Here is a 14397-nt window from a genome sequence, read left to right on the forward strand (position 1 = left end):
GGAAAGCGATCCAAGCTTATATTTGTGGCCTTCTTTGAGATGCAACTACAGTGCAACGAGGCCCTAAAAAAAAATCCGTCTAGCCGAACTATTCCTTTAAATGTTACAGCCGAGATAGCAGGTCGTCGACGTTGTTCATGCAAACTGCCTACGTTAGTTTTCAAAACGGTAAGATTGAGGTCTAAATCGTCGGAGTGCGTGTTTGAGGACGACAGGAGGCAGCATTCCGTGCTGTGCTCTCCGGTGCCACTGAGCGGAAGCACAGAAGAAGAAGGAGTAGGCGGACGGTCCTGATTCAATGGCGTACACCTTTTCTTCGCCGTATCTCAAAGCGTAAAGACTTCAGGCCGAGAGGGGAAACGACAGTACACTCCCGGTCAGCTCTCTGACACAGGTATTCATTTGCTTGCAGCACGGACTCGGAAATGTTCCGCGAATGTGACGCGGCGAAAGTGTTTCCTACATTCACGTAGCTAAAAAGCTAACGTTAGCCCCGGGGTTTGTGAAGGCAGCGAGAAATCGCCAGTTTTTGAGTGCGTTTCCCATCGCGGGAGCAAACTTTTAAGCCTTCCACTCTTTTACTCTGCCTTTTCTTTTTTGAACGGTTATGTTTGCATGTTAGTCGTCAGCTAACGCGATTGCTACGTGGTTCCGCCCGACGTGATGCTGTTCTGGCCTGGATTTCACCAGCATCCTTTCCATACGTAGCGATTCACATCACCAAAGATGCTTTTTTCTTCTCCCCAAGGCATACAGTACATTTAATACTGTGTGTGTGTGTGTGTGTGTGAGTGTGTGTGTGTGTGTGTGAGAGAGAGAGAGAGAGAGAGAGAGAGAGAGAGAGAGAGAGAGAGAGAGAGAGAGAATTTACAGGTCATACACTAATTGAATATACACATTTCCATGGATCACAAGAGCACAGAAACAACCCTTTTCGAGTTCGGGCTTATAATACATATCTTTATGTCACTCACACTTACTACAACTATATGGAATGCCACGCAAACGGGATGTGCAGAAGCTGCAGCGAATCCCAAAGTGCTGCTGTTCAGATGTGTTACGAGACTCAAATACTACATTTGCAAAGGTTGTTTTCCCTAAATGCATCATCAGTAACTTGCTCTGCCGCCCTGCACTACTGTCTATTGACTCAGATGTCATGGTTGGCTCTCAATATTGCTCATTTTGTTTTTGTTTTCCCAAAATCACAAACCACGTTGGTACATTTTTATGCAGATAAATACATGCAAGTCTGGGTTTTTATCGAATTTCAACTGTTGAGATCGATTGATTTTTTTTAATTTTTTATTAAAATTTTAATTTTAATAGTTATACTTTCACTCTGTTTGCATGCTCTGGTTCTTCATAGAGACTTGTGTCTTTTATTGCTTTGAAAGAAAAGAGAACATTTTTGACATCCTACATATGTTTTGGCAAGGCTGTGCGAAAACTAAAAGGATCAACAGGGATCTTTGTCTGAGTTGCTTAGGTGGCTAATTCATACTTGATGCTAGTGGCTGGAAACATTAAGAACAGTTGCACATTTGTATATTTCAACAAAGGTTTGTTACATGACGGCCTTGAGCGTAGAGTGCTATCACATTTAAGACGCATCTGTGTTGATTCTCTCAATTGAACCAATTGAATTCAATTGTCTGGCTGCCTACAACTCTGCACTGTCTGTGTTCCAGTGACAGTCAAATGTCCCCAAGCTGTAAGATTAGTTGCATAAATTAAACTTTGAAAAGCTGCCGTCGCTGGCTTCCTTCCACCTCGTGGAGAAGTCATTGACACTGGAGACCACGGTCGCTTTGTTGGTGGTGTTTGCTGTGTCAGCCTCAGCACTGACAATTCCACAAGTCCAGCTTGACTACAGCGTGTGAGGTTGTCTTTCGTTGCTCGACTTGGATGCGGATGAAAGAGGGTTCTCATCGGGGTTCTCATACTTTGCTCCTTTGTTTTTTCAAGGTCACTGTTGACTGAAGATGGCTTAAAATGAAACAATTTCCTCTTCTGTATTAATGCACAAGGTGTTTACAAAGGGCTTAGTAGCAAAGTGTGTTCAGAAGTCTCCTCTAGAGGAAGTTTAGGGGCGACATTTTAACAAGAAGTACTTACTGAATGTCCAGGTTACATTTTTCCAGATTAAATGTCCCGCTGCTTTTCATTAGTGTTAGTGTTAATGATTAGTGTTGCTTGTTTGTTTGTCGTAAAGGAAACATTCCTAAGCCCTGAGCACTATCATTGTTGCTTTAAGAACCTCGAGCGCAACAAGTGGTTTGCCAGGTTTTGGACCAGGTTTCATCTCAGGGCTGCGTGTGACCCAAGAATTATAAAAGCAAAAAGAAAGCGGTTGTAAATCTGTAACAGTATATTTCTGCTCTCCACCTCACAGCTTTGCTGTGCACAGAGACAGTATTTCACACCTCGCTCCTGCCCTTGTTCTGGAGCCGAGTGCATCGTTCTCTGTCGCAAACGGAACCAGAGGGACCCATTTCGCATTTGGATCCGTGGCTGGTGCTGCCGCTGCCGTCACAGCCCTTCGACTGGCTCAGATTGAGACTCAGGCTCAGATTGCCCTCCAGCAGCTTGTGACTCTTGCAACCATCGCAGCTGGCAACCAGTGTCACAACACAGCAACGCTTTTTCCTCCTCACCTGGCGCTCCTGGCTCTCAACAGACAGCGGCTGTCAGCTGTTGCATTTAATGTAGAAGCGCACTGCAAAACTTACAGAAATACCGAAGCGTGTCTCTCGGGTACCATGTACCATCATCGCCCCCAGCAGCAGGGGTCACAGCCCTTCGCTAATGGACCCAGACCACCTCACCACCAACATCAGAATCTCCCTGGTTCTGCTGTAATGTCACAGGGAATGGATTTTCCATTCCATCGTCCCACACAGCTCCCGGATGAACTGGAGTCTGCACTGGCCATCCGTGGTACTCGGGACATGGACCACCGCCTCGTGGAACAAATGAACCGGCCGACCCAACACCAGAACCAATGCTCGGTCTCTGGGAATGGTCAGCGTGGGAGCTTTGGCTCTGACCTGGTACTGCTCACCTCTGATAATCAGCCTGGTTTCCAGCAAGAAGTTGACTGGTCAAGTTACCAAAATGCAACAGAGCCATTTTCAAGTTCTCACCCCGGCACTGGCCACCAACCCCAGCGACTCCACGGGCCTCCACAGCAGTCCAAGGGTAGCCACGCTGGAACTCGCATCCCAAACTGGTCTGGCCCCGTCTCTGACTCGCCAGCCAGACATCTGCATGGTGGTGGAGGAGATGGGCAGGGTTCGTACACAGCAGAGAGCGCAGGGAGCATCTTGGCTAGTTTTGGACTCTCAAACGAGGACCTGGAAGTACTGAGTCACTACCCCGATGATCAGCTAACCCCCGATACTTTACCGTTCATTCTCCGTGACATTCAGATCAACAAGACAAACATCCAGAAGGTACCACCTAACGCACCTGCTCCTTCCTCTTCTTCTTCGTTCTCGCGCAATATTCCGGATTTGCAACTGCCTCCTTCCCGCTCATCACCCATGCCAAGTTCTCGGCCTCCAGAAATGGCAAGTTTTCTCACCGTCACGCAGACTGCAGGTAAAGTCATCGACTATGGTCACGCCAGCCGTGCGAAGGAGGAAAATAACACCAGAGAGACTTTCAAAAGAGAATCGCTCTCAGGCGAAAGGACGGTTAAAATGTACGCAAGTTCAACACCGCCCCCTCAGAACGTTCCAAGAGTGGACAAGGTTGAGCGGCACCAGCTTCCCTTGGCCCGCACCGAAGCAAGCAGGCATGGGGACCGGGACTATCGCAGAGCAAACGATGACCATCGCAAGACCCATCGCTCGCCGCCAAGAGAATTTTCGCCGTTGTCAAAACATCGCAATATTGACCGAGACTACAGGCGCGAAGGACCAAAACCGCGAATCTCGCCTGACACCGAGAGCGAGACCTCTTCAAGACGGTCTCTGTCCTCCTCATCTGGTTCAAAACAACTGCGCAGCTCCAGCAAGAAGTTGCCTACCGCCACCATGATAAGTGATTTCTCAGCTGCGGTTCCAAAGGTGTATCCCCATACCTGCTCCTTGTGCCACATAGAGTGTAATCAGGAAAAGGTGAGTGCCAACATGCCCCGGTATCGCTGTTTACAGGGAATACCTTTCCCGTGCTCAACTTAGACCATTTGTAAACCTTTTTCACCATCCAGTTGTCCAAGGTAGTGACCTAAATTCTAATAGTGTTGGCACATTCAAGCTGTAAACGGTTCACCCGTCCTGCTTTCGACAAAAACAAGTACGAAAACTAGTACTGTGCATTTCATTTAAATGTGGCATTAAGAGCAATATTCAATGAAGCATGTTTAAAAATAAAAAACAAACAAAAAAGTAGTATCTGCTTAATAGGCATCATGAAATGACAACTGTGGTAAAGAGAGATTGGACCAGTGATTTAAAAAAAAAAAAAAAAAAAAAAAGTCCCTGCTTTGCGAGAATTAAAAGGCCTCTGACTTATTTTTCCCACTTCATTACTGTGTGACTATATTGTCACTTTAACTTTTTATTTTGGTTTGTCTGATGCTGACTCATTGTGCTGGTGTCTGATCTAAGCCACCTGCCCAGTGCATCAGTGTCTGACTATCCAAAAACAATCCATTTGATGCTATTACACCCAGAGGTTTTGTGTGGGTTCCTAGTAATCAAGTTAAGTGGCAAATCTTTGGAGAATTGGCTGATAAAAGTAAACATAATATTTAAGGCAGTGTAAAATAAGCAGACATTCAACAATAAAAGTGTGTTGGATCATAAATGATTATACAGGGTGATTTTCAGAGAAGACCACTTCTTTGACCTTGTGAACAGGAAGTGATGTTGGTGTTGGTTTCTTTACAAAGTCAATGTAGGAATCTTGTGTATTTTCCTAAGGGTCACTATAATGGTGTTAAATTCTACTTAAAGGAGGTCGTGAGGAGCTAGTAACCAGTATGCCCTGCAACTGCAAGCTTCTACAAGGTTTATGGGTTCTTCCACCAGTGAACCTCTGTGATTTATGAAGATTAAGAACAGCCAAAATGGTAGTTGGATCAATTTAATTTTGATGAGGATAACAAGAAAGTCTTGGACTACAGGGTGTGAGAAGCGACTTGACCCTTGTGGTACATGTCTGAGAACTGAGCTGCATTTGTGACTGCAGCTGTACTGGCTACATATCTCATATTGGTAGATGCAGGTGATCTTATTCTTCAGATTTCTGACCATATGGTTTGAATGTAAATAAACTACGGTTAAATACACACTGTGTAGGAAGCAAAAAAATATATGTACTCCCTGTTGACTGTGCAGCCAAATGAGCTTCTCTCAGGGTACCTACTACTACATCCTTTCCTGGAGATAAAAGCTCCACTGTTGGAACTCTTCTTCCGTTACCATTTAGATGCGTCTGGCCTAATCTCATACCCTTTCTCTCCCATTTGTTTTTTTTTGTTTTTCTTCAGGACTGGGTTGACCACATTAACACCGTCAACCACACTGCCGCCTGCCGAGACTTGCGCAACAAGTAAGGAACCTCAATTCCCCCTCTAGATGTAACCAATTCCTTGCTTTCCATTCTTTAGACAGAAATAAAATAATGTAAGAATCCAATCTTTAACACAAAAGTTAAAGGGGAGGTGACGATCAAACGCTGCCGTGTGCTTCTGCAGGTACCCCGACTGGAAACCTGATCTGTCGAGGTCAGTTGGATAGTCTTTGAACACAGCTTTTCAGATGAATGCGGTGGTCCCTGGCTGCCGTTTCTCAGCCTGATTCTTCTTCTGTTTACCGACCTTGATCCAGTCGGAGTGGGCGATATGACACCCGGAGCCACTGGGACCCCAAGGATGGTTCTCCGTCCAAGCCTGCGTCTCGGCCCGTCTCCAGATCCCAGTCCCCGAGTCCTCCTCACGGCAGCCGCAGGCCAGAGCCCCACCCACGAGGGAGGCCTTATTCTCCACCACACCACCACCATTACTACCACCATCACAAAGGTGGGGATCACCCTCTCGCTCTCAATCCCACTACCAGCTCAGCGCTCTAGTGGTGGATTGTCCACCGTTGTGACTTGGAGGTTGTGTATTCGATTCCCAGCCGGGTCATACCCAAGACTACCATTGCCTTGGTACCCAATCGTACCCAATGGACAAATCTCAAATCTATAAATTTATCGACAAATCCAGGGATGCCCCCGACTCGGAAACGATAGGACGACCAGACCTGGTTTTAGTTAAACTAATTCATATCTGTGTTGCTCCGGTTTCTCGCCAAACAGGAAGTTCCTCTCGCGACACCGCCAAGCGTTCTTACGACCATTCGTCCAAGTCCTCTTCTGATGCGAGCCGACATCCGTCAAAGGCAAGTCATGGGTCCAAACCGGCGGCAGAGGCGCCTTCACAGACCCCCGCCAAACCGCCCAAGAGTGGGACGAAGCCTGGAGCCAAGGTGGCCAAGACTGGCAGCGCCAAAACTACAGAAGCAGTGGGTGACCTTTCAAACGCAGTTCAAACTGTAAAGATGGTTTAAAGATCAAAATCAATTCCGATCCGTTTAAGGGATTCAAATGTGTCGACACACATCGACAGTTGACCAGCTTGACTGTGAACTAACCCCACCGGCTGCCGGTTTTCCAGTCTGCCAAGCCTCCACCGGCCAAGAAGAAGAAGAAAGTCGTGCCCGTGGCCACACAGGACTCGTCGGCGTTTGCAGACCGCCTCGTGTATCTGACGGGAATCCCTACGGATGCGACGGAGCAGGAGGTCACAGCGCTGGCCGGGTCCTTCGGCAAAATCAACAACGTGATCCTCATCCCCTGCTCGGAGGCGGAGGACGGCAAGCAGGAGGGCCAGCAGGTGCGCGTTTCACAAGACTCTTGCGTTATTCTTATTGGTTTGACTGGTTGCAGGATACCGTGGCACAAACCACCGTCACAAACCAAGACTCTGTTTCCAGGCCTCTGTGTGCATGATGAGGACCGAAGACGCTCAGGCCCTGGCCAACTCCACCAGCCTGTCCATCAGAGAGTTGCCAATCACTGCCTCCGTAGCCAAGGTATGAAACCTTGGCTCTCACTTCCCATTCAAACCATTTGATAGACAAAAAACCTTTCAAAAGCCCAACAGTATTTTGTTTTTGTTTTTTTTAGCAGGAGGCGGGACCTTCGGCAGAGAATAACAGCAGGTGTGTGTCAATTTCTTCTCTTTTTAAAAAAAATAAATAAATGAAAGTAAAAGTGCTATTGGCTAACCAACCTGAATGTCCCAGTAACTGGACCACTGCCCCACCTGCTCTGACTGAATTCCCCATGTTGTCTTTCTCATTCTGCCCCCTGCAGCAAACCTGCAGCTGAAGAAGACACCGGTAGGACAACACGACAATATTACACTCTTCATTCTGTTTCCCCCCGCAGGTTAAATGTGTGTTTAATGTCTGGTCAGGCTGGAGCGTCCATGTTGTGCAAGTCTTCTAACTGTTCTGTCTTCTCTGTACTTTGTGTTCCTCTTCACCAGGGGCCACTGTACCTAAGACGCCTTCTAAGGTGCGTTCAGATTTTTCGATCCGGTTCAGTTAGTTTTTGTTGTTGTTACATCCAGTTTAATTCCTGAGTCTCTCCCTGCAGGAAGGCCTTGTGCTGGTCTCTGGGCTCCCTGAAAGCGGCTGGTCAGAGAGTGACATCGTCACTCTGGTGCAGCCCTTCGGGACGGCGTCTGCCGTCACCATGACAGCACAACTGGGAAAGGTAAGACCGTCCGGAAAACTAATGATGTCCATTCGAGATAAATGCTGTTGATGTTTTTTTTTATCTAGAAAAGAACATGTCATGATGGGACATCATATTTGCTCTCTAATAATAATTGTATGTTTTTGCTGTTTACAATAGGGATGGAAATTGTTGATTAATTCATTAATCGTTAGTTGATTGACCTTATTGATCGATTAACGATTAATTGACAAGTGGCAATTTTTCCCTGAGAACCTAAATTTCACAATGAAAAATGTGTAAGGAACACATTATTTAACCCATAAATAATGTTGAGGGTCCAATGTGACAAATTTTTACATTGGAGAACAGTAAACACACCCTAAACATTTATCCTCTGACTTTAAATTGACTTGTAATGGGTCACAGTTCAACTTTTTTTCTTTCTTTTTTTTAAGTTATTTAAAAGTAACTTGTTTGAGATTTACAGGTAATACACCACACCATTTAACAAAAAAAAACAAAAAACAGTGTAAAATCTTTTCAGTTAATTGCGACTAATTTAATTTGATCGATTAAATTCTTAGTTGACAATCAATCGATAATTGATTCGTTGTGAACATCCCTTGTTTATGCTGCATCTCGCACCTTGTCGTTCCTTCTGTTCACCTGTGTGTGGTGCCGTTTCCTGCCTCTCAGGTCCTGGTGACGGTGCCGGGCGTGGACATTGCTGAGGAGATGGTGAAGGTCAATAACTTCATGCCGTTGAAGATGGGAGACAAAGAGCTGTTGATGACGCAGGTCAAGCAGCCCGTCGGCCTCGGCACTCCGGTACGAGTCCACATCGTCCTCACCGCTCGAGTCCTTTACTGGGTTTCACTCTAGAGGGGAAACCGAGCTGAGTAAACTGCATTTAGAAACCTCATGACGCTGACATCATGAGCTGTAACTAAAAGCCACCAACCTGACTGTCTCATGTTACAAAGTTCAAGAAAATTCCAATTTTTCATTCACACAGCATTGGCAGCCTTGAGGCCGGACAAGTTTTTATTTCCGTTTTGTTGAATTGACGTCTTTGTTAATCCACGGATTAAAAGCGACAAACTCTCAACACAGGTGGCGCTCTACAACCTCCTGATGGGATCAGCCAATCTTCCAGTGAGTATTTATCTCTCTTGATGTGCTGTTTTGCACGCTTCTGACATTACGTTATAATGATGTTATACAGCTTGAGATGCTTATCCAGGAAATCAATTTCTGCTTCTTTTAATGAATTAATTTAATTGATTAATTTTTTTTTTTTATTTCTTTCATTTAGTTAAAACGAAACAATTCGACTCTCACACAAACATTCCAAACTCCTGAATGAAGGGGACCAGAAAGAAGAATAATCTTATATCATCTGCCCCCCCCTTTACTCAGAGAAATAAATTCTTTTAATGTCTTTTATGTCATCTGACATGTGATGGTTGGACTCTGTGGCGCCAGTTTACAGTTCTATCACTAAAATGTAAATTGTCTTCCAAGTGACCAAAGGCGTGTCTTCTTTCTCTCTTGAATTGCGCCCCCCACAGGAGAACTTCTCCCCGGTCAGCTGGAACACCCTGCTGGTCATCCAAAACGTTCCCGACACGCCGACCGGCTCCTCCGAGGTCCAGAAGCTGGTGGGCCGGTTTGGCACCGTCATCAAGACTTTGGTGCTCAGCGGCATGGTGAGACCCGCTCCTCTGATGCTCCGCGCCCCCCCCCCACCGGTGACCAACCTCCTGTCACTTCCTGTCCCTCGCCTTGACTGCCGCCGCCTTCACTTCCTGCGCAGGTCATCTGCGAGATGGCGACGGCGGCCATGGCTCTGTCCGTCCACAAGCGCTTCCAGACGTTTCCGTGCATCATCCACAACAACCCTCTGATCTTCTCGCGCAAGCCGGATCCCAAACCCAGCGCCCAGAGCAGAGTTGGGGCCGAGCACCAGGAGCCACCGGAGGTCGGTAGTGGACGCCTCTGAAAATGGCAGCATGATATACAGTAGTTAATTTGTTTTGGGCTGTGGGGGACAAAAGAGGCTTTCCTGACCAGTCTAGTCATGTGACTGTGCATAGAGCCAGTCTGAACAAGCTGCAAAAAAAAAAAAAATGAATGTAGAACAGCAGCATTTTGGGTAACCACTGCAAGACTAGCTCTTATTTTAACCTCAAAGTTCCACAATGACAAACTATTGCCTTAGCTATAAATGAACATTGAAGGGGCCAATTGTGCCGCTGGTTCTATTTTTAGCCAGCTGGAGTTCTTTTTTTTTTTAACATGTCATGTTGCATTGCTGGACCAGACAATGATGCCGTATCCTCAGTGGGTGAGAACAAGAGCCTGATTCCAGACTGGTCTTACATATTGAGCACATTTTCTGGTCATGGCAATACCTTGCCACATTCTTCCAGCAACACAATCAATATGGTCAGACCATGACAATTGCTCATCTTTTATAAAGCCAAGTAATCTAATTTTCCTGACCTTCTCTATGTGGATTCCAGCCTTAGATTTAAGCAAGAGTCCCTAGCGATCCTTCACCTGGTGCCAATAGCCATGCACTCAGTCTTGGTGATGTTCAACACTTATTTGTCGCTAACTTCTTGCTGCTCGATGTGTGTTGGCGTGCCGGGCTTCTAGGACCTCAACGCCACCAAGAGCAAAAGGTCGCCGGTCGCGGACAAAGACAAGATGACACAGGAGAGCATCTCCGAAGCTCCAGCTCAACATCTGGAACAAGACGGAGCAGGACAGGCGGAGGTCGCGTCCGACTCTGCAGCAGCTGCTGCTGCTGTTGCTGTGGTGGATGATCCAGCAGAGGAGGAAAACAAGGAGAGCGACTCCCAAAAACCAGCCGTTCTGCAAACCATGGAGAAGGAGGAGGAGGCGAAGGAGCAGGAGGAGGAGGAGGCGAAGGAGCAGGAGGAGGAGAAGGAGAAGGAGAAGGAGCAGGAGCAGGAGGAGCAACAGCAGCAGGAAGAGGAGGACCGCAAATCCAAAGAGGAGCCTGATGAGTCGTCGGCTGCTGGAGAGTTGAAGGTGTCAGACTCTGTCGAAGCGGCTGCATCTGATCCCCCACAGGTAAAACATCCGGAGGAATGTTGTCTGCAGCGCCCTCCGCAGGTCAGCTGAGGTGTGTGTCCTTTCCTTCAGCAGGGAAACAAGGAGGAAGTGAAAGAGGAGGAGACCAGCACACCGCCTGATCAGTGCCAGGCAGCCGAGGCGGAGCAGAGCAGCAGGACGGGTGAGAAGAACGCAGAGCTGACGGAGGAGCATCTCCAGAAGAAGGAGGGACAGGAGGAGAGAGAGAGGGACAGGAGGAGCAAGGAGCGGAGGGAGAAGGAGGAGAGAGCCAGGAGGGAGCGAGAGAGGAGGGAGCAGGAGAGGAAGGAGCGGGCCAGGAGGGAGAGGAAGAGGCCGTACGAGGAGGAGAGCCGCTCCGCCCGCAAGAAGAGCTCCAGGAGGGAGGAGCTCCAGAGCAGGAAGGTGAGTGGAGGACAGCTGGAGGAGGAGATGGTGGCAGTTCGGGCATTGAGTCGCTTTTAACAGTCGCTGGAAGCTGAGAGGGAGAGAAAAAAAATCTGCTGGAACCAGTGTGAATCCCAATTGGTTGAACTGATTAAAGGTTTAGTGTGTAGCAATATTTGGAGATTTTAAGAGGAAACGGCAACATCAAGTGGTTACAATTTAGATGGCAGCACTCATTTGCTCACTCTCCCTCTCCTGAGCTTACCAGTGAACTACGGTGGCCTGCACACACATACCTGGATACCTTGTCAACCTTTTTTTTTTTTTTTTATTAATTGAGGCGTGTGCATTCACCCTAAATACGAAACTCACTGTCAGGCAGCTGGATTGTCCACACCAGGCTTCCTTAGAAATGTGGCGGTTGCAAGATAGCAGCTAACTGGGGGCAAAACCCTTGATCTTTGCATGTTCTTGTATATCGTTCTATGGGTGTCGAAACCAAATGACTTTTATTGTACTGCAAGTATACACCTTTATTAATGTATTTATGGGCCGTATATTAAGCGTTTACCTATATAAAGTCATTATTCAGGCCATTTTTGACACCATTTTTGGACCTTTAATTGGTTATTGGTCACCTCATCTTTTTTTCTCCAAAAGAAGGAGGAGGAGGAGGAGGAGGAGCAGGAGGAGGAGGAGTTCCCCTTCAACATGAGTGACTTTGTGACAGTGGATGAGGTGGGAGATGTGACCGACCTCCCCGGCTCTCCTGGGCCTGCTGCCTCTCCGGTGCCACTGCAGGAGGCCACGCCCTCTCCTGACCTCAGCCACACCAGCAAGGTAGACGCCGACTTCCCCGTCTGGGTTCTTCTTCCACAAATTTTCCCAGCCATGGGCTGAGAGCACATCTTCCTGCTTCCTGCTTCTAGGACACTGGAGTGGGAGGGGCAGTGACTCCCTCTGAGTCTGGAGGCGGGGCGGCGCCACCCGCTGACACCCTGGAGGAGCTGCCGCCTGCAGATGCGATGGCCGCCGAGTCCAGCCACCCCCAGGAGGAAGCGCCGGAGACAGGTACTTCCTGTTGCCTGAACCTCCGTCTCCTCCGGTTTGGCTTCAAGTCTCATTGTTGTTTATGATTGTCATCCGCAGCTGCTCTGGAATCCAGAACGTCAGAGACCCAGCAGGCTCCTGATCCGGCTCCTGATCCAGCTCTTGTTTCAGTTCTTGATCCAGCTCTTGATTCAGTTCTTGGTCCAGCAGCTCATCCAGCAACAGATTCAGCTTTTGATTCGGTTCCTGAGCCGGCTCCTGATTCGGTCCGTGATCCAGCTCCTGTTCCGGCCCCTGGCCTGTCGCCCCCTAGTGAGGCCACTCGTGCAGCTCCAGAACAATCTGATGCAGCTTCTGGTGAAGTTCCCTGTGGAGCCCCTACTGCAGCTGCTGGACTTCCTGCTCGAGCCTCTGAAGGAGCTCCCGGTGCAGTTCCTGCCGGAGCCTCTAGTAGAGCTTCAGTCACAGCTCCATGCGGAGCCCCAGATGGACCTTGTCGGAAAGAACCATCCAGAGTTCCTAGTGAAGTCCCTGCCAGGGGTCCAGATGGAGCTACTGGTCAAGCTGCCAGTGAAGCTCCTGGTGCCACCTACTCTCACAGCGGTTCGTCATCAGAGCTGGAGAAGCCCTCTAGGGGGCGCCACCCGGCGGTAGCTCCCGCTCCAGAGACGGGTACGAATGGCTGCTAAAGGTCTGATGGTCGACACTTCCGGTTCGAGCTGATGGAGGTTTCTCTCTCTCTCTCTCTCTCTCTCTCTCTCTCTCTCTCAGTGAGGAAGGCGTCTGAGAAGGAGAAGGAGACCCCGGCAGAGACTCCCACCTGCTCCCTGCCCCCCTACGACCCTCGCAAACCCGTCGGTAAGACAGCCGACGTCTTCATCCAGTACCAGTCGACCACTGGTGTGACCGGTCCGCTGGCAAATAGCCTGAACTCTTTCCTTCACACAGGTTTGGACTTGTTGGTGCCAAAGACGGGTTTCTTCTGCAAGGCCTGCAACAGGTTCTTCTGTGGAGCCAAACAGGCTGAGATCAACCACTGCAAGACCCTCAAGCACTACGAAAGCCTCCAGGTACACACACACACACACACACACACACACACACACACACACACACAGTAGGGAACAAACCTCCTCAAATGGCGGCAATGGTCGTGGTTATGACAGCTTTAGGACGAGGATGAGGAGATTGAGAAAAATGTGACCTTTGACCTTGGCGCACTCGGTTGCAAACCACCGTGTTTGTCTCTACGTGTTTTTTATTTTTATCGTTTCCATCGAATCGGGGTCGATCCTAATCTAAGCTCCTCCCTCTCTTGCAGAAATACCTGCAGACGAGTACGGCGGAAGGCAGCTGAACGTGGCTCCGCCTCCTCCGGCGCCGCCTCATCCCTTTCGTGACAAAAAAGGTCCATATTTTCAAGATGATGTCCACCACTGTTCAACTTGTGTGTGTCGTGGATAATGTTGTAAGAAAAGTATTGCTGACAAGAAGTCAATAAAAACGTTTTTACTTAGTCATCCGTGTCATTCACACTTTTGTTCATGGCCAGCAGTCTGGGTCACATGACCTCAACTCCTCTAAATATTGAGAATATTGAGGACTTCAGATTTGTTTTAGATCAACGTGTTTCAGGGTTCTTGCACAAGAGGCGCTGCTTCAGAATCCTTATCACCTGTAATCTGCATAACTACCAGTAGGTGGCGACTTGGCACATTTTTTGTTTTTGTTTTTAAATGAACTTTTAAAATTGGTTTGAAGTTGGTTTGTCTAAAAGAAGCCAAATCACACAGTGTATTAATAAATTAAACAAATGAAAATAACCAAAAAAACAACTGGTAAAAAAAACATTTTGTGCGTTTTTGTTTTTTTGGTCTCCGCAAAGACACTGTGACTGGCTGTTAATGGTTCTGCTGGTTCATCTGGTCTGCTATCTGATGCTGTCGCTGTGGAAAACAACTGGAGGCCCCTCCCACTTGGTTCCCCTCCAGATGTTTATCAGCTCTGTGGCTAAATGGCGACACCTCATTCTCATCCGTTGCCAGAAATGAAAAAAAAAAAAAAAACAGACTGAGGTGAAGACCTTGTCCACGCTGACCAGACACTGGTCCTGAGCTT

The 14397-nt window shown here is 47.9% G+C and overlaps 1 protein-coding gene across 8 annotated transcripts; it reads left to right on the top strand.

Moving 5' to 3' along the window:
- Nucleotides 1–257: 257 nt before the first annotated feature.
- Nucleotides 258–13795, top strand: LOC142904938 (uncharacterized). 8 transcript variants are annotated; one of them, XM_076051355.1, is made up of 24 exons: nt 258–394; nt 2396–4124; nt 5501–5562; nt 5708–5737; nt 5841–6031; nt 6313–6518; nt 6671–6889; nt 6990–7088; nt 7183–7217; nt 7372–7397; nt 7547–7575; nt 7657–7776; nt 8437–8568; nt 8854–8895; nt 9312–9449; nt 9557–9721; nt 10402–10842; nt 10915–11247; nt 11893–12080; nt 12164–12300; nt 12379–12951; nt 13051–13137; nt 13228–13349; nt 13601–13795. In XM_076051355.1, the coding sequence occupies exons 2-24, from the start codon at nt 2763–2765 to the stop codon at nt 13634–13636; spliced, it is 4773 nt and encodes a 1590-aa protein (XP_075907470.1). In that variant the 5' UTR covers nt 258–394; nt 2396–2762; the 3' UTR covers nt 13637–13795. The 8 variants fall into 8 exon arrangements, with proteins under 8 accessions (XP_075907470.1, XP_075907475.1, XP_075907472.1 ...); XM_076051360.1 differs by having other exon boundaries at nt 11893–12069; nt 12159–12300; XM_076051357.1 differs by having other exon boundaries at nt 11896–12080.
- The last annotated feature ends 602 nt before the right edge of the window (nt 13796–14397 follow it).

Source organism: Nelusetta ayraudi, unplaced genomic scaffold (genome assembly GCF_046127955.1).
Source record: "Nelusetta ayraudi isolate G7.1 ecotype Tasmania unplaced genomic scaffold, CSIRO-AGI_Nayr_v1 ptg000134l, whole genome shotgun sequence".
Classification (NCBI taxonomy): domain Eukaryota; kingdom Metazoa; phylum Chordata; class Actinopteri; order Tetraodontiformes; family Monacanthidae; genus Nelusetta; species Nelusetta ayraudi.

Excerpts from the sequence above, each read along its gene's own strand:
- LOC142904938 (XM_076051355.1), top strand. The coding sequence starts at position 2,763 with ATGTACCATCATCGCCCCCAGCAGCAGGGGTCACAGCCCTTCGCTAAT. Across the intron at positions 11,248-11,892 it reads AGGAGCTCCAGAGCAGGAAG|GAGGAGGAGGAGGAGGAGGA; the intron begins GTGAGTGGAGGA and ends CTCCAAAAGAAG. Across the intron at positions 12,081-12,163 it reads ACCAGCAAGGTAGACGCCGA|TGGAGTGGGAGGGGCAGTGA; the intron begins CTTCCCCGTCTG and ends CTTCTAGGACAC.